Source organism: Scyliorhinus canicula, chromosome 8, assembly GCF_902713615.1.
Source record: "Scyliorhinus canicula chromosome 8, sScyCan1.1, whole genome shotgun sequence".
NCBI classification, from domain to species: domain Eukaryota; kingdom Metazoa; phylum Chordata; class Chondrichthyes; order Carcharhiniformes; family Scyliorhinidae; genus Scyliorhinus; species Scyliorhinus canicula.
The window spans coordinates 151,186,260-151,206,731 of record NC_052153.1 but is presented as its reverse complement, the minus strand read 5'-3'; the positions used below and the strand labels follow the sequence as shown (position 1 = coordinate 151,206,731).

Below are 20,472 nucleotides of genomic sequence, written 5' to 3'. Positions count from 1 at the left end.
ATTTTGTCTGTGTTCCCTTGATCAGTAAGTCTGAGGAATCTTCTCTTTGTTGCTTTTCACAACAGTTTCAATATCTGCTATGCAGAACAACTTCATCACACTATTTATATTCAATACCTCAAAAACTCATAAAAGCACTCATAATAGTTAATTGACTAAAAGACATGAATTGAAGTCAATGAAAAGACAAGAATCACATGCAATGTAAAGTTTACTGATTCACTTTGAGCCCATTGCATAGTCCTGTCCTGATAATTTCACCCCACAAAGCCCATGAGTAAACTTTGATGAGCAACAAAATAAACAGAACTCCAGCCTCGATTTCACACTCTTCGCAAGATAATTATGGATGGCAAAAGCCACCTTGCCTACAATCATACATATTAGGATCAGGAGCCAGCCGTTCGGCTACTCAAGCCTGCTCCACAATTTGTCTACATTAGACCAGTGACAACTCAAAAAGGTGGAATTAGCTGTAAAGTGAATTGGGACACTTTTGCCACAGTGAAAGGTGCTGTATAAATAGGTTTTGTTTTTCTTTCTGCATGCAGCAGGCAGAGTGACTGTGGCAATGGTGAAATTAGAGACCCAATGCTGATTCTCTAAAGATACTGAATCACAGAATACAACTGATATTAGGAAAGTGGCTACAGACATACTCCATTTACAAAACAATTAAACTCTGTAGCTAATACAACCACTTCATTCCGAGTTCACTGGTGCCAACCCACAATATACCATAAATGGCAACAATTCCTTTTGCATTAATGACACTATCACCAGGATTTGTCAGACATCTACTAGCTCAGGAAAAACGTAGATTGAATTGTTGATCTGAATTTTTCAAAGAATGATACATGGTACAAAACCTTAATACAGCCGTAACTCCAGAACTGGATTGTTTTCCCTTCCTCTAAGCTGGCATACAAATTGGGCTGTGCACGGCGAATCTGCAACTTATCTGATGTGAAGGTGATGTAGAGATTTGTAAAACCTTTCTTAAAGCAATCTCCTAGTGACAGGCTTTTCAAGAGCAATAAAGTGCGAGAGTTAACACCACATCACTCATGGTTTTTAGTTTCTTGCATTTATATTGATGATTCTCAAGCCTCTGTACATCAACTCAGCATTCCATCAGGATTGTGGCCATCAAAGGAAAGGTTAGACTGTTGTTTATATGCTGGCTTAAATTTAAAGGAGAATTTTGCAGCGTGCACAGTATTTAATTTTGCTGTACCAATTAGAAGTGACTCCTACCCCCATTCCAAACACCCAAGTTACCTACCCTCTCACGGCCCCAAACCCCTATCCCATCATCACCACCCCTTACACTGCCACCACCACTAACCTCCCACATCCCCCTACCCTGCGACCACGTTAACTCAAGGTGAAAGATATTTGAAATAAAAACTTGAATTTCACTTCAAATAATCAACAAAGATTCATCTCATATAGTAAAAGCACTCGCACTGTTCGTAGAATCTACAGCATGGAGACGGACGGGCCCTTCGGCCCAAGCCAAACAAAAGGCCCACCTAAGCTAACCCCATTTGCCTGCATTTAGCCCATATCCCTCTCAAACTTTCTATCCACGTATCGGTCCAAATACAATTTAAATGTTGTCAATGTCCCTGCCTCAACCATTTCCTCCGGTAGCTCATTCCACATAAGTACCATGCTCCCTCTATGTAAAAAAAGTTGCTCCTCAGTTTCCCATTAATTCTTTCCCCTCTTAACTTAAACCAAGCCCTCTAGTTCTCGATTCCGCAACCCGAGGAAAAAGACCGAGTGCATTCACCCTATCCATTCCTCTCGTGACCTTATACACCTCTGTAAGATCACCCCTCAGTCTCCTATGCTCCAAAGAACAAAGTCCGAACCTGTCCAATCTCTCTCTATAACTCAGTCCCTTGAGTCCTGGCAATATCCTTGTAAATCTCTTCTGCACTCTCTCCAGTTTAGTAACATCTTTCCCATAGCAAGGCGACCAAAACTGAACACAATACTCCAGGTGCAGCCTCAGCAATGTCCTGTACAACTGCAACACAACTTCCCAACTTCTAAACTCAATGCTCGGAGTATAAAAGCCTTCTTCAGTGCCCTTCTACCTGTGACTCCACCTTTGGAGAACCGTGCACCTGAACCTCCAAGGTCCCTCTGTTCCAAAGGTCCTATCATTCAACGTGGAAGTCCCATCTTGATTTGACTTTCCAAAATGCAACACCTCACACATATCTGTATTGAATTCCATTCGTCATTTCTTGGCCCCTGCTGCAATTTTTGATAACCTTCCTCACTGTCTACAATGCCACCTATTTTAGTGTTATTTGCAAACTTACTGATCATGCCTTGTACATTCTCATCCAAATTGTTGATATAGGTAACAAACAGCAATGGGCCCAGCACTGACCCCCGAGGCACACCATTAGTCACAGGCCTCCACTCCGATAGGCATCCTTCCACCATTACCCTCTGCTTCCGACCATCAAGCCAATTGATATCCAATTTGCCAGTTCTCCCTGGATTCCAGGTGATTTAACCTTCCAGAGAAACCTACCATGTGGAACATTATCAAAGCCTTACTGAAGTCCATATAGACTATGTCGACCGCCCTGCCCTCATCAACCTTCCTGGTCACTTCATCGAAGAACTCTTAACAAATTTGTACGACATGATCTCCCATGCACAAAGCCGTGCTGACTACTAATCAAACCCCGTCTTTCCAAATGCCTACATATATCTTATCCCTCAGAATCCTCTCTAGTAACTTACTCACCATAGATGTTAGGCTTACTGGTCTATAATTCCCAGGTTTTTCTTTGCAGCCCTTAAATAAGAACACAACATTTGCTACCCTCCAGTCTTCTGGTACCTCAGCCATGGCTAATGATGATGATGAAAATATCTCAGCCAGTGCTCCCGCAATTTCGTCTCCAGCTTTCCGGCGTTCTTGGATATACCTGGTCAGGGCCATGAGATTTATCCACCGTCATACATTTTAATACACCCATCACCTCCTATACATAATGCGAACTGTCCCCAATATATCGCTACTAACCTTCTGATGTTCCCAGGTTTTGATGTTTTTCTCTAAGGTAAACACCGAGGAGAAATATTCATTGAGAACCTGGCCCATCTCCTGCGCTTCCATACATGTCCACTTTGGTCTTATTCTCTCTCTAGTTATTCTTTTTCTGTTAATATATTTAAAGAATCCCTTTGGATTCACTTTGATCCTCTCGGCCAAAGCTACCTCTTGCCCCCTTTTTGTCCTCCTAATTTCCTTCTCGAGTATACTCCTGTATCCCCTGTAGACCTCCAGGGAATCCCTGGATTCCAGTTGCTTGTACCTGAGCCATGTTTCTTTTTTCCTGGCCAAAACCTCAATATGTTTTGTCATCCAGGGTACCCTGCTCCTGCCAGCCTTGCACTTCACCCTAACAGGAACATATAGACTCTGAACTCCAGCTATTTCATTTTTAAAGACCTCCCACTTGCCAGAGGTCCTTTTGCCCTCAAACAAGCTACTCCAATCAATCCTTTCACACCGGACTAATTCCATCAAATTGGGGCCTTGCCCTAATTTAGAACTTGCACCTGTGGACCAGTTTTGCCCCTTCCCATAATTATTTTATAACTAATAGAACTATGGTCACTGGTCCCAAAGTGGTCCCCCATCATCATCTCAGTCACTTGCCCTGCCCTATTTCCCAAGAGGTCAAGTTTTGCACTTTCCAGAGTAGAACCCTCCACATACTGCCTGAGGAAACTTTCCTGAACACACTCCACCCCATATAAGCTCTTAACACTACTAGCACAGGGCTAAAGAGCTGGCTTTTAAAGCAGACCAAGGCAGGACAGCAGCACCAGTCAATTCCCATACCAGCCTTTCTGAATAGGCGCCGGAATGTGGCGACTAGGGGCTTTTCACAGTAACTTCATTTGAAGCCTACTTGTGACAATAAGCAATTTTCATTTCATTTTCATTTCAGTCCAGTCTATGATAGGAAATTTAAAATCCCCTACTCTGACAACCCTATGACTCCTGCAAGTCTCCCCAATCTCCGTGCACATTTGTTCTTCTAATTCCCATTGACTATTTGGGGGCCGACAGTATAACCCCAATAAGGTCACCACCCACATCTTATTTCTTAGTTCCACCCACAAAGCCTCACTGGATGATCCCTCAGTTATTTAATTTCTGACTACTGCCGTGATGCTCCCCCTAATCAAAAATGCAACTTCCCCCCCTCTCTTTCCTCCACCTCTGTTCTGCCTACAGCATCTGAACCCTGGAACATAAAGCTGCCAGTCCTGTCCCCCCTTAGCCATCTTTCAGTTATAGCTATAATATCCCAGTTCCATTCACCTATCCATCCCTGAGGTCATCAGCCTTACCTGTCTGCCATCTTGTATTGAAATAGATGCAATTTAATCCAACAGGTTTGCCCAGCTCCCTGCCGTGCTCCTGTCTAGCATGTCTATTCAGGTTGCTGACTACTGCATCTCCTTTTAGCCCCTCATTTGCTTCTTTGCTGTTGAGGATCCCACCTCTTTAAACCCTCCCTTGTAGCACTAGCAAATCTGCCCCCCAGGATATTGTTCCTCACACAAATGTAGAACGCCGTGCAGTTTTGCAGTGTTTCCAACCCGGCCTGTGTTTTTTAAGGCCTTTGAATTCCCACTCAATTGCTTTTGCTCTCAAGTCGCATTAACCAGCAATGGTATTCCACCTGATTACCTGATCAACACCGACCCCATAAACCCTTTCTCACTCAGGTCACCGCAGTCCTGTTGGCACAGAATCCCCAGAGACGCCGTTCACTAACCCCTATGAACAGTCTGGTGGGCTGACAACACAAACAGTAGCAAGGGGTCTAGTTCAATTCATAATCCCTTAGACCTTGCATTCTTCAGCTCTCTGCTCTTTCCAACTGGATAACGCACAGTATGTCTTCCTATTTTCAGACACCTGCTTCAGCATCAGGTTCTGTTCAAAGACTGCCAAACAAAACTGTTCCATTCAGAGAATCTTGCAGATTTCCTCTTTGCATGAATTCGTAATGCATTCTGAGCTACCAAATAGAAAACACCAATCTCACTGCAATTAGCTTTCCATTTAGCTTTTGTTTTTTTTTTTGTTTTTTTTTTTAAATTTAGATTACCCAATTATTTTTTCCAATTAAGGGGCAATTTAGCATGGCCAATCCACCTACTCTGCACATTTTTGGGTTGTGGGGGCGAAACCCACGCAGACACGGGGAGAATGTGCAAACTCCACACAGACAGTGACCCAGAGCCGGGATCGAACCTGGGACCTCAGCGCCGTGAGGCGGTTGTGCTAACCACTAGGCCACCGTGCTGCCCTAGCTTTTGTTTTTTTAAACTGTTCATACCCTCATGGCAACCTTCAATCACGTGGAATCTACTTGAAACAAAATGATGTATAATCAAAAAAACAATTAACCCATTTCAGAACACTCCCCAGGCTACTTTGGTCTTAAAAGGGTCACTGCACAAAAAACTCCATAGGTTTCCTTTGCAAGAAAACTCCACATTTCACAGATAATTAAAAAAAAAAAACAAGATCACTGCTGTAGAAACCGCTGCACCAAAAATTAATATTTTTAGAAACCTGGCAACTCCACAGAAAATATTTATTAACTGATGAAGTGTCACAAACAAGATTACTCAACTGGTGCCATTTAAATGTTGGTGGCATGGTCCAACTGGCTTACACGGAGTATGTCAAAGACCATCTTGGCTGAATCTACAATCTTTTAAGGTAAACTCCCCTAGCTGAAAAACCTGTTGTCACAACAGATTTTTAATCCAATGAGGAAACCTTAAAAAAAATATGCAATTTCTCCAGAGCAAATTTCAAAATTCTTGTACATTGAAATAAAACAAATGTCAATTTGTAGACATCAAATAATGCCAGATATTTAGAAAAAATGAAAAGTTTATCGTTCCTGTTTTTATTCTCACTCTAAAGGAACCAAAACAAGCAATTTCCAGGGACAAAACAAAGAAACCCGTTACCTTGTAGAACATATCTCGAAGGTCATCTTTTGGACTAATCCAAGAGGCAACTGCATCACAGAAAAAAATGAAGTCCTGGAAGAAAAAACACATTTGAATAATTCTGATATAACATGCTTTAAAAAAGCAAGCGTTTTTGCATGAAGTGGAAATAGAGATGCTAATATAAATCAAACAGCTCTCTGGAGATCAGTGTTCAATTTCTTGTCCAACAATTATTCACTTAAAAATAAGTTAACATTTAGATAGCTCAACACTAAGTTAACAACATTGATGTTACTGCCAGACCTGAAAAAAAATCAAAGCACATTTGAAACAGGTAGATAAAAGCAATTACTGTGGATGCTGGAATCTGAAACTAAAGCTGAAAATACTGCAGGTCTGACAGCATCTGTGGAGAGAGAAGGGAGCTAAATGTTTCAAGTCTGGATTGCTTTGACAAGGAGTCATGTCATCCAGGCTCGAAACGTTAGCTCCCTTTTCACTCCACATTTGAAACAGGATTTAGTTAGATATTCATTAGGTTAGAAACAAAACAAAATCAGGAACCAAATCAGTTTGCAGATGCACAGCACGTAAATCACAATTTAACCTTGTTCCTTCCTTACCAATAAATAGAACCTGTATTCATACTGGTTCGTGCTTCGTACTGGGCATCATTTTGAAGTTTTGCAATTTTAACAACAAATTATTTATTTTCAGAAAGTATTACTTCAGGCACTAAAACGTATTTTCAGTGTTAACTCCCATTGTCCCAAATGGATTTATCTCAATAATGAACATGAACCACAAGTATACCAATTACTGATTTATACTATTTGCATATAATTTTCAGTTTCATCCAACTAAACCAGCCACCTAACATAAGAGGCATGTAAAGATACACCAGGCAAATGATCACAATATAAGAAAGTTCAGATAAATAATCATATGGACATACTTAAAACAAACTTAATAAATTGGAAAAAGGCCAATTTTGGAAAATGAGAAGAAAGCACACTCGAAAACAAATTTCTGATAAACATGGAAAACGGTACAGGAGAGAGAAATATTTAAGTTACGGAATATTTACCACTAAAAACCAAGAGCCAGTCAGTGGCACACCATCGATGTATCAGGGTAAAATTGAGAAGGAATACACTGAGTAAAGAGCCACAAAGGGGGAGAAATAAAAGAGGATATGAAATGATTTAAAGAAAACCAATTAAAGGCAAAGTGGAACAACACAATTAAATTATCAAGGGAGATAAATCATATTCTATAGAAACACAAACAACAAAAGCAAAATCAGGATATGGATAAGACCAAGTAGGGATACATGATCAACAAACAGACAATTACATTAAAATGACATAAATAATATTTACTTTGCCTCAGTATTTATTTGGGGAAATTAACATGGTGGACATGACTCAAGAAAAATTCAGGATAGAAAGTGGAACATTATTGATAAGCTAGACAAACTTGGAGGATAAAATTCCTCGTCTAACTGGATTGCATCTACATCTATTGAAATTTTGGGAAGCCCTTCTCAATGTACCTACAGCCTTTGGCACAGTTCACAACACTATCCTCCTCCAATGCCTCTCCACTGTCATCCATCTGCGTGAGAGTGCCCTCAACTGATTACATTCCATATCTATTCTGAGCCTGAGGAATAATTGCAAAGGCTTGACAACAAAGACCTCTGGAAATCAACAAAATTCCGGGTGTACACTGAAGTTGTCATCACCAAACTCCTATACTGCAGAGACCTGGACTGGGTATCAGCGTCACACAAGAAACAATTCTGTCAAAAATGCCTCGACCTCCTGACGCAAAGGGAGGACCGTCGAATGCTAGCATCTTTCCTGAAGCACCCAGGCAAAATTCCTGCAAGTCAATTTTTGATTTTGATTTGATTTGTCACATGTACTGAAGTACAGTGAAAAGTATTTTTCTGCGGCCAAGGGAACGTACACAGTACGTACATAGTAGACAAAAAGAATAATCCACCGAGTACATTGACAAATGGTACATCATCAAACAGTGATTGGCTACAGTGCGGAACAAGGGGCCAAACAAAGTAAATACATGAGCAAGAGCAACATTGGGCGTCGTGATTAGTGTTTTTACATGGAACAGATCAGTCCAAGGGAGTGTCGTTGAGGAGTCTTGTAGCTGTGGGGAAGAAGTTGTTCCTATGTCTGGATGTGTGCGTCTTCAGACTTCTGTACCGTCTGCCTGATGGACAGGGTACTGTATCCAGATGACTGAAAAGTGATTCCTCTGACAGATCCTGTTTCTGAACTCTCAAATGGTCAATGTTCCAGGGGAGGTCATAGAAAACATTTCAAAGACACTCTGAAGCTCTCCTTAAAGTGCAGCAGCATTGGCATTAATTACTGGGAGAAGCTTGCTTCAAGTGTTCAAAATTGCAATGGCTTTGAGTCAAAATGTCTTAACGATGAGACAGAGCAGTGGCAGAGAAGAAAAGGAAGCAACGGCTGCACTCCAGATCCCACTAAGTGGTAGGGCATCCTGTCCCATGTGCACAAAGTTCAGTGTGTCTAGAAGCAGCCAGTCATGAAGACCCATACCATAAAACAGTGACCCTGACTAGACAGGAGCCTCAAATCGAGGAACAGTCAACAACAATAATCCTTGGCCCTCTCCCATTTCTGTTGTACATGCTTCCACTTGGCAACATCATCTAAAGCAGTGTAGGTTCCCACATATACACTGATGACAACTTGCCCTGGATTGATATAGTTGAAACATCAGTCCAGAAACTCAACGTCGTCTCGGATAAACCAGCCCATGTGATTGACACTTCATCCACCAGACCAAGCAACAACCACCTCCATAACTTTCTCAAAAATGTATTATTTCATGGGATATGGGTGACACTGGCAAGGTCAGCATTTGCTGTCCCTAATTGCCCTTGAACTGAATGCCTTGCTGGCCATTTCAGAGGACAGTTAAGAGTCAACCAACCACATTGCTGTGGATTTGGTGCATGCATGCCAGATCAAGCAAGGATGACATTTCCTTCCCTAAAAGGACATTGGTGAACCAGATGGGTCTTTACAACAATTAATGATAGTTTCATGGTCACCATTACTAAGAATTTGAATTCCAGATTTTATTCATTGAATTTGTCGTGATAGTATTTGAACCTGTGTCCCAAGAACATTGACCTGGGTCTTTGGTTTACTAGTTCAATGACCTTAATGCTATGTTGCTGGTGTCCAATCTACGAGGTCTACTGTAGCACTTTGCCAGAGCTTCTTCAACAGCACCTCCCAAAGTGTAACCTCCACCACTGAGAAACACAAAAGCAACAGTTGCATGGGGACATTATCACCTCCAAATTTGCATATCACCCTGATCTGAACATACATCACTGGTCCTGTATTATTACTGGGTCAGCATTGAGCAGTTTTATGGGAGCATCTTTATCACAGACTGCAGTGGTTCAATACTGCCCACCAACACCTCAATGGCAAATAAAGATGAGCAATATATCTTGACCATCTCCATGAAGCCAACAACCCAAGAATTTAAAAAAGATTTTGGTGCAACACTTCTGACATGTTACAAATCTACTTTGATAATATTGAACTTTTATATTAATTCGTGGTCCTGCAACAATGTGCATTTTAAAAATGGAATTACTTGTTACATGCAATGAAACCTAATGGGTTGAAATTCATCCAGGCCCTTTTTTGATGTTGCAAACATGAACAGGGAGGCTCTAAGTCAGCATATGCCGAGTCTTCAAATGCAGCTTGCGTATTGAAACTGTTGAATTTCGGAGCACCTAGCTCTCCAGGATTGCGAGGCTGTGGCCAATGACCGCAGTTAGGGTTGTGACATACCTTGGAAATGCCATTCCTCCTCTTAAACTCAAATTTTATTGATGGATGGTCCTAGGCTCAACTGATGAAGGAGATGTGCTCCGAAAGCTAGTGATTCACAACAAACCTGGACTTTAACCTGTTGTTGTAACTTATGACTGTGCCCACCCCAATCCAACTCTAACATCTTCACATCCAGTGTTGTCGTTTGTACAAGATTTTACAGTTTGCAATCCAGGGAAAGCGGTGACTTCTTTTTTTCTTTAAATTTTTCCCCCTCCAATTAAGGGGCAATTTAATACAGCCAATCCATCTATCCTGCACATCATTCGGTTGTGGGGGTGAGACCCACACAGACAAGGGGAGAATGTGCAAAGTCCACACGGACAGTGACCCTGTGCCGGGATCGAACCCGGGTCCTTGGTACCATTAAGGCAGCAGTGCTAACCATTGTGCCCCCGTGCTGCCCTGAAAGCTGCGACTTCTGATTCTTCCTCTCCTGTTTCACTGTAGTCATAACCATAGATCCAACTCTAGGTTTCGCAGGCATGAAAGGACGATGTCAACATCAAATGCACTTTTCTTGGAAATGCTGATAAGTTATCTGTGGAAACAGAATATAGCATTCAGTACTCAACTTTTGACACTACATTAACTACAACTATTTAAGTAATAAGTTTGCTGAAAGCAGCTTTTCACATTTATTGCAAGCAAGGCAAATAATTATGGATGTACATTTCAGTAAGAAAAGATCTTGCCAAATAATACTGTCATGTACATTAGAAGACTGAGTATTATGCTGACATTACATTTTGTAATCAGAAAACACAGATGATAGTCTAATTTGGATCACTTACCAGACTCAGTAATATGTTGATAGCGATAAAAAGGTCCTCATTGGGAGCTGGAACCCAGTTGTGTTCTGATCATTTCAGACCACAATATATTTGGGTACCCTGCTGTGCTGTGCAGTTACATTGAGTTTCCTGTTGTATTGAAGGTAGTTCGTCTGTGGCTCTTTCCATGCAGTCCTTTTGTTTTTCTGGACACTTCTGCCTATGGTTTGGGTTATACCTTGGTTATCAGTAACCCTGAAGTGTCGAAGAACGTATACTTCATTTTCCATTTTGTGCAACCAGTGAAGTTCCATCTTGGAATGCCATTTTGTCCAGTTGTTTCACAAACTTTCTCAACATTACTGTAGGAGAGCACTTAATTTGATCAGATTCAGTGTTCTTTTCTGCTCACTAGGGCAGCATATTTAGATTTTCACTTACCTTGGATTGGATGGGTTAATGACTACCTGCACCAAGCTAAATGCCAGTGAAAAACTGACAAACGGTTTGTTGTAATTCTATGCAGCCACTGTCTCAAAACTGACTAAAAAATTTCAACTTGCATTTTCCTAAAATTAAGAAGTCTTACAACACCAGGTTAAAATCCAACATGATTGTTTCAAACACTAGCACTGCTCCTTCCTCAGATGAATGGGTTAATGACTACCTGAGGAAGGCGCAGTGCTCCGAAAGCTAGTGTTTGAAACAAACATGTTGGACTTTAACCTGGTGTTGCAAGACTTCTTACTGTGCTCACCCCAGTCCAACGCCGGCATCTCCACATCCTAAAATTAAGACAATGTTACTCTCCCTCCTCTTTTAATATTTTTCTTCAAAGGTCTTGAATGAAAAGAACAATCTTGTTTAGTATCAAGCCAATAAGAACCCAAACACTGGGTGATGGTCCCTGGACATGCTAGGCTGCCAGTCACATACCTTCTGTACAAACAGAAGTAAAAATAGATACAGACAAGACTTGATGCCGAAACCAAAAGACACAAAACAATGTCAAACAACTTTAATGAAATATTCTAGAAACTGCTGCAAACTATATTGAAAACTTTAAATGTTCATAAATTTTATTACGTTGTCTCTATGCTGTTGTTTATTCTGAAAAATTTAGGCAGCATTCCACTTGCTTTTGTCAACAAAAAAAAAAAATCACATTTCAGGAAATCAAATATAAATGACGTTTTTGACTCTTATTTTTAATCACTCTATCATTATTAAAACGCTAGCGAATCAACCGGTCTCAATTTATCACCTGCACAACTCCTCCTGGATTGACACCAATCATACTGCAAATGCCACGGAAAGCAGAATCTTTTTCTTCATTATCCCTTATGTTTCGCAGGGAAGTACACCTGTTCAATAGTGTTAAAAAAAGTTCATGTATAAACAGGGGTTATGTAGACTGGTTTTAACGCACTAAAGAACTGCACACAAATCTACTTATAGTATTTAATGGAATATATGGTGCAGTTAATTTAGCTGCTTGAGTGCCCTCTATGAACAATAAATGACTGATATTACAATGTTTTCAGTTCTACAAGATAGGTGCAACTGTTTCCCTTTTCATGAAATCAATGTATAATCAAATATTTAAATATTCACTCTCAAACTCAAAATTATGTGACATTATTAGGACTAAGGTTGTGTTCTGTGTGACATAATTATTCCATCAAACACTTCATAATGAAGACCATTTTAAAAAGAGTACTTCGGTTAACCCATCATTTCAACAATGTCATCCTTTGCAGAACTCAAGTTTTTTCAGTACTACAAGATTTAATTTAGCCGTTCAGTTTTAAAAAGCAGCATGTGAAAGACAAATGACTGAATATAAGACAAGGTGGAACACAAGCTGGTATTCATACAAGCTGAATACAATAGACTTCCACAGTTTGCAAGCAAAGTGTTTGACCTTAAAAGTTAATAGTTTCAGAACATATTTCTCATAGCCAAATTAAATTCTGTATTTTTATTACTTTAAAAAAGATTTCTGCATGCAATTTATCATTCTGATGAAAATTTATTTAATACTTTTACATTCATAATCAAGCTTCTCAATACTGCAAGCATGTGACAATCTTATCCCATGCATCAGTTAGTTGTTAGCCACAACATAAAATAAAAATACACACATAACGGTGCTACTAAAAAATCACAAACCTGATAGGACAAGATTAGTCACATGGTTGGCAATGGTTAAGGATTGTGAATTTGCAATCAACTGAAAACTATTGCTATAAGTGAGAAAGAGATAGAGAAAGAGTGAAGAGGAAAATGAATTAAATAAAGATTGAATAATACACACCAGGGTCTTATAAACTGCTGTAGCATGGGGGCCACCTCTTGAGGACAAACGTAACCAAGACGACCAATTGTTATTGCTACGGTAACGCAATCACGGTTATACACCACCAAACGCCAACCAAGACATGAGCAAATGAGGGGGAGGAGAAAAATAAAGAAAAAACAACAAATAACTCAGAAACAGAAATCAACAGAATCTGTGTATGATAACAAAATTAAGATCATCTTTTTGTGTTGATTATTAGATTAACTACCACCCATTGAAGGGAGGCAGAAGTTATGGTGCAATCTTCAAAAAAATAAAACAAAAGTACGTCAAAAGAGGGAACACTTGCAAAGCACACCTGAATCTTAAACTAGCCCTTCCAACTGAATGCTGAACTGTTTTGGCAATAGACTTCTTTCAACAGATGCAAATTACACCGTTTATCATTCAGGAAAAAAAATCTTTTAATATTACTGTCAAATTTCAACGCTCTCTTCTCTATAAAGCTGCAGTTATACTGCATTTTGAAAAACCAAACCAGTATGAAACAGATTCCTAAAAAGGGCCTCTATGTATTCATTAGCCTCCTGCACTATACTGTTACTTTTATATTAACCCCATATGCAAAATCACTGTTAATGTAAAAGTGACAGTATAACGGTCCGCCACAAAAAAACTTGCCACAGTACTCATTTTGAGAGAAGTAGGGAAAATGCAAAAGCATTTACTGTTGTTTAAATAGCAATGTATGAGTGTATAATATTAAACTTTGATTAAAGTAAAATGCTATTTTATCTGTAATCAGAAGTTACAATCACAATTAGTGTTTCCTATAATGGGTTAGTAACTAATAAGGATTATTTTAAAGTCGAGAGCCATGAATAAAAAGGATTGAGTTTTGAAACTTTCAAAACAGCTGTACAGACTACAATAAAATCTATTGTTAATACTGATGGTAGAAAGAATTTTTTTGAGTACCCAATTATAATTTTTTCCAATTAAGGGGCAATTTAGCATGGTCAATCCACCTAACCTGCACATCTTTGGGTTGTGGGGGTGAAACCCACGCAGGCACAGTGAGAATGTGCAAACTCCACACAGACAGTGATCTAGGGCCAGGATTGAGCCCGGGTCCTCAGCGCCATAGACAGCAGTGCTAACAACTGGGCCATTGTGCTGCCTGGTAGAAAGAATATTTTCTTTAAAGTGGAAAAAACATTTGAAAATAAAAATTTTCAAAAGTCTTTGTAATATCCACTTAAATAATTCCAAAAGTCAGACTAATGTAAAACATGAAAATGAACCAAGTGTTTTAGAAGTGTTCCTCTTTAAACTCACAAAAGGTTATCATTCAGAAAGAAAAAGTAATGGTTTAAGGATTACTCCAAGCTAACTACAAGGACGTTACAAAAATCCAGCAGATTCATATAAAGCAGAGGAGGGAAACCTATGTTCAAGAGACACAAACTATGCAACATTCTCATTAAAACAAGCATTCATGAACAATCTGATGAGACATGCAGAAAAGCAGATGAATGTTCATTCAAAAATAAAGTTCAGTGTAGGATATACTGATCAAACTGTACAAGTATGCCAATTGATACAAAATTTCTTGCACATTTGTGTAACATGCAAGTTGAATACAAAATATATTTGCAATCTGAATAACACTGCATTCAGCCGAAAACTGGGGCAGGATTCTCAGGTCCACCAGCCGTGTTTTCCAGCACGGCATGCCCTCGCTGACAGCGAGATCCTTTGTTCCCACAGCCGGCCACTCGGGTTTCCCATTGTGGCCACCCCATGCCGTCGGGAAACCAGCAGGCATTGGTGCGTTGCCAGCGGACCCCATCTGAGAAATCCACTGTTATTTCACTTTGCAACCAAATTACTAAAAATGCCAACGATCTCGTTAATTTTGGAAACTGATTTTTTTATTGCAACACCTCACTCAAGACTCCTGAGAAAATGCTTAAAATTTTATAATCTTATTTATCAGGAAAAATGCTTTGAATTAGATTCAGTCTTTCAGGGATAGATTGTGAATCGCAGTTGGAAAAACCCAAAATATTGGAAATACTTAGCAGGTCAGGCAACATTTATGAAGAGAAAATCAGAGTTAACATTTCAAGTTGATGTCCTTACACCAGAAGTATAAAAAGTTAAGAGGTTCTTAACTTAAGAGGTTGGCCTGAAACATCAACCTGGTTTCTTTTTCCACAGATGTGGTCTGCCCTGCCGAGTATTTACAGCATTTTCTCTTTCAGATTTCCAGCATCTGTAATGTTTTTGTTTTACAAAAAGCAGATGTGTCTAGGAAAAAAACAATAGCCAAGAAACCAGACTGCCAAAGCATGTGACAATATTTTAAAACCACATCAAGAACAAGGACCAACTAGCAGTTGTGTTTTATGCGTGCTTTAGAATTCTGGGAATTTAGAATGGAAGAAAGCACTGTCAACTTAAGTAAGACACACAAGAGGCAAGTGTTGCTACATTTCACAAACTAAAGAAACACAAAGTTTCATTTTTACATTAACACAAGACGTTTACATAAAATGTTTTGGGAAATAATTATTCAACCTGGGCGCAATATAGCATATTTAGAAAAAGGGACAGTTGATCAGTTATCCTTCATTAAACGTGCAATATTTTGGTCACATTTATTGCTGCTGTGCCGTGTCTCACTGCACATCTGCATTTACATTTGAAGAACCTAAATAGTACTTAAATCATGAGAAACAGGAACAAGCTTATGAACATAGATGTCCTTATTCTAGGTATTCATTAACCATCAAAGAAGCTGCCAAAAGATATTTTCTAAAGGAGTCAAATGAACTCCATGTCAGATGCAAGTTCTGTACAAAACAAGTGCAAATGTATTAATTAAATTACAGCAGTAACTACACTTCAGAGCCATTTAATTGCTGTAAAGTAATTTGGCACTTGTCCGGATGTCATGAAAAATGCTACACAAAATAAGTTTTTAAAAAAATATTGGTTTAACTATGGAATACTTTAAACACTGAGATAGATGTGCTAATTACATTTAATACAGATTAATTTAATAAATACATACATAACGTACAAAATAAAATCTGATAAAATTGAGTGCATAAGGATGCTTCAGTGAGACTAAGTTGCTGACCAGAATAAGAGCATGAAATGACCCAGCCTAGGAGTTCTGAAATGTTTGGAGGAGGCAGAACCAAAATAGATAATCTGACAATGCTACTGCAGTATTCTGGGCGATCAGTTATATCTAGACAAACAATATTTTTGCATAATTTTACTTGGGGTGGGGGTGGGGAGAGAGATGGAACACACTGAAGAACCCACAGGATTCTTTGAGTAAATTCCATTCTAGCACTCCAATTGCACATTTTAATGTCCATGTCAGAAAAAATATTATAATTTTATTTTTCATTCTGGGATGTGAGCATCCCTGGCAGTGCTAGCATTTGTTGTTGATTAACTGTCCATGAGGTGGTGGTGGTGAGCTGTCTTCCTGAACCACTAGACCATGTGGTATACGTATACCTGCAGTGTGTTTGGGGAAGGGGGGGGGGGCGGCGGCGTAATTCCACCTGCTCTTGTCCTTCTAGATGGTAGAGGTTGTAGTTGCTGAAGGCGGCTCAGCAAATTATTGCGGTGCACCTTGTAGATAGTACACACTTAGAACTGTGCACCAGTGATGGAGGGAGTGAATGTTTAAGGAGGTCGATAGGCTGATGATCACATGGGTTGTTTTATCCTGGATTGTATTGAGCTTCATGTTGCTACACTTACACTCATTCAAAAAAGTAGTTATGCTCTTGACATGTGCCTTTTCTAACCGTTCTAATAGGTCCATTTTTAACATTAAATAAATTTGCTTAGTTCTTAATTTTTATTGCCTTTCAAGTAAATCATCAGACCATGCATCTGACATTAAATTGGCAAGCTTGTTCCAATTATCACGCACTTACAAGTCTCAAAATAATGCAATGGTAGTCCACTGTATTTCTATTTTACCAAATTTCACTTTAAGACTAACTTTTGTAAGCCAAACATTTACACAAAATGCCCATCTTTGATATTGAAAAGTTTGGTAATTTTCATCATCCAATATTGTAAGTTTGTTCTAAATTTAAGGCGTGTAAAGATTCATTCCACTACAAATTGAATACAGAGAAGAGCAGAAATTATTTTGTGGATACCAAGAGTCTCCAGAGAGGACAACCCCAACATGTAGAACTACCATCCCTTTTTTAATAGTTCACTAGGACCAGTAGCCGGACCTAAAAGCTAGAATCAACAATGTGATAGAAATAATTCTGAATAGGTGCTTTATAAAGTACCTATTGTCAACAATGTCCTGTCAATAGCCAATGCACATCATTACTTATGCAATGAAAATAATGAAATCTTAGACATTTCAGATATATTTCAAACATTCCTAATCAGAACAATACTCAACAAATTCAATATCCTACAAAATCACCATTTGAGTTACCTGTATTTTCCAGTAATGTTTTTGGTGTATTAGGTCTATTAATGATATCCACCAGCTGGTGCAAGACCATTGGCACATAAGGCTGCATTTCAATCCCTAGTGAAAAAATAAAATTAGCGGAGTGAAGAGTTTAACCAACTAAAGGCAGTTCTTCACTCATTCCGTTTTAAAATGTTACATACTTCTTCTGTGAAATCAGGCGCAAGCACAAAATGCACTTAGAAATGAAAAATTGGAAGGAAGTTTACTTCATTCCTCCTCCCCCGCACTGCCTCGGGAGAAAGTGAAGGAAAAATTATATATTTTTCAATTACAGTACAGCCAAAGCACAAAATAGTGCGTTTTCAAAATAAAGTCACAAAATACAGCAAGGAGCTGCAACAGAATAACAGAGCACTTAAAATATTCTACTCAGTACATAATTGATCCTCTAGTCCATTTCATATTTCAGTGACCTCACGTCGGTTTGTATACAAGTTTAAGTTACATGTGACCATTGGAGGAGATAGAATTTTTAAAAAATAAACAAGGGTGCAAGATGCTATCCAGTCCATGGTGAAAGAGGTAATTAATATACTAGAAGGAATGAAAATTGATAAGAAGATATTAGGTACGCTGTCTACATTTAAAGTCGCCAAAGCAAAGGATCGGATGAGATGCATCCAAGGTTACAGAGGAGAGTGAGGGTGAAAAGTAGAGGTTTTAGCCTTAACTTTCCAATCTTCCCTAGTCTTAAGCTGGCTCCAGAAGACAGAATAATTGCAAAAGTTATATCAGTTCAAAAAAGGGTGCAAGGCCAGTCAGTTTATCTTCAGTGGTGGGGAAACTTCTAGAAACAGTAACTCAGGACTGATTTAATCACATGGACAAAGGCACATTAATTAAGGTAACACAGCACGGCTTGGTTAAGGGAAAATGGTATTTAACTTTGGAGTTTTTTTAAAGAGATAACAGAGAGGGTTGTTAGGGCAATGCTGTTGACGTGGACATGGACTTCAAAAGCATTTGCTATATGAAATGAAATGAAAATTGATTATTGTCACAAGTAGGCTTCAATGAAGTTACTGCGAAAAGCCCCTAGTCGCACATTCCGGCGCCTGATCGGGAGGCATCCGAACCGTATCAAGGCTTCTGGCGTGCCTTGGTCTGCTTTCAAAGCCAGCGATTTAGCCCTGTGCTAAAACAGCCTTGTCTGAAGTGCCATATAACAGTGTTGGGAGCGAAGTTATAATTCATGGAACAAAAGAGACAGTAGCAACATGACTACGAAATTGGTTGAGTGACAGAAAACAGAGTAGAAGTTAGTGAATGTTTTTTCCAGCTGGAGGAAGGTTGTGAAGATCAATGGTTCAATGCTACTGAACCATTAGTACAAAACTAATTTGGTTTACAAGTCTGTCCTCACCTGATCTCCACCTCCACCCCCCCCCCCCCCCCCCAAAAGCCCCATTTCTAGCCTTCATTTTACAATTCACCAAGACACTGGTTGCACTGGTTTAAGTGAAGCCCAAGGCTTTAGTGGTTTTTATTTTCTCCCCCAACTTTCAGACGTTAGCTGTTCATCATTCTGCCACTCACAACTGCTCCAGGAATTTCTTTCCTTGCCCCATTACCATACTCTTTGGCTTTGCACCAGTGTATGTATTTAAATCATTTGTTAAAGTTCATTGACCTGAAACATTTACTTTATTTCTCTCTCCACAGACGATGTCTGACCTACTTCCAGCATTTTCTGCTTTTATCCTTCTTTCCCAGTACTGGTGCCAGTGCCTCATAAATCAAAATCTGTCCCTCACGTTTTGAACCATACATTTAACTCTCTGATCTGCTTATTCCAACTCGCAGGTGGTTTAGACAGGTTAAAAGTATTGCAGTTTCGGACATACCAGCATGGAAAAAGGTGAAGCCAGAAATTTATTTAAAGTCATTCCTAGTTCCCCTTCAGGTTACAGTGATGGGCCTTCTTGAACTGCTACTATTTGCAGTGATAGTGGGAAGCACGGTAGCATAGTGGATAGCACAGTTGCTTCACAGCTCCAGGGTCCCAGGTTCAATTCCCGGCTTGGGTCACTGTCTGTGCGGAGTCTGCACGTTCTCAGTGTGTGTGTGTGTGTTTCCTGCAGGTGCTCCGGTTTCCTCCCACTCTCCGATGATATGCAGTTTGGTGGATTGGACTTGCTAAATTGCCCTTAGTGTCCAAAAGGTTTGGGTGGGGTTATTGGGATAGGGTGGATGTGTGGGCTTGGGTAGGGTGCCCTTTCCAAGGGCCAGAGCAGACTCGATGGGCCGAATGGCCTCCTTCTGCACTGTAAATTCTATGAAAGTGCATCCATAATGCCTCTAGCTTAATTCTCCCCCCCCCCCCCCCTCCCCCCAATTAAGGGGCAATTTAACATGGACGATTAATCCACCAACCTGCACATTTTGGGTTGTGGGGGTGAGACCCATGCAGGAACTGGGAAAATGTGCAAATTCCACATTAACTGTGACCTGGAGCAGGGATCAAACCCGGGTCCTCGGCGCAGTGCTAACCTGCGCCACGATAAAAGTAAGAGCCCAGACGCCAGTGTATGCTTTGTGTTTTTTTCTAGTAAGTAAAGTAGCCAGAGTCCCAGATTACCACAGACTGCTTTCCCCTTTGCGGGGAAGAGCTGACTGGTGGTGATTTAACCTGAGGATCACGAAACATCAGGCGAGGGGCAAGGTTGAGAAGGCAGGGCCTATACGATTAACGTCAGCCAGTACAGGAATTGAACCCCCACTGTTGGTCTCTCTCTGTATCACAAACCAGCCGCCCAGCCAACTGAGCTAAACCAGCCCCTGCATAATGTCTCTGGTTAGGGAGTTCCAAGATTTTGACTCAGCGATATTGAAGGAAACCGTGTTCCTCTGTATCTGCTGCAATCATTATCCCAGCCAATGAAGGCTGCGTGTGAGTCTTGCTGCGAGTCATCCTTT

The 20,472-nt window shown here is 39.9% G+C and overlaps 1 protein-coding gene across 1 annotated transcript in view; it reads right to left on the bottom strand.

Annotated features, from left to right (window-relative positions):
• The window catches only part of tnpo1 (transportin 1), a 212,440-nt gene that overhangs the window by 6,353 nt on the left and 185,615 nt on the right, over positions 1-20,472 (bottom strand). Inside the window, 4 exon segments of the mRNA XM_038805431.1 lie at positions 6,043-6,117; positions 11,982-12,081; positions 13,035-13,110; positions 17,515-17,610. Coding sequence (XP_038661359.1) covers positions 6,043-6,117; positions 11,982-12,081; positions 13,035-13,110; positions 17,515-17,610 — 347 coding nt within the window.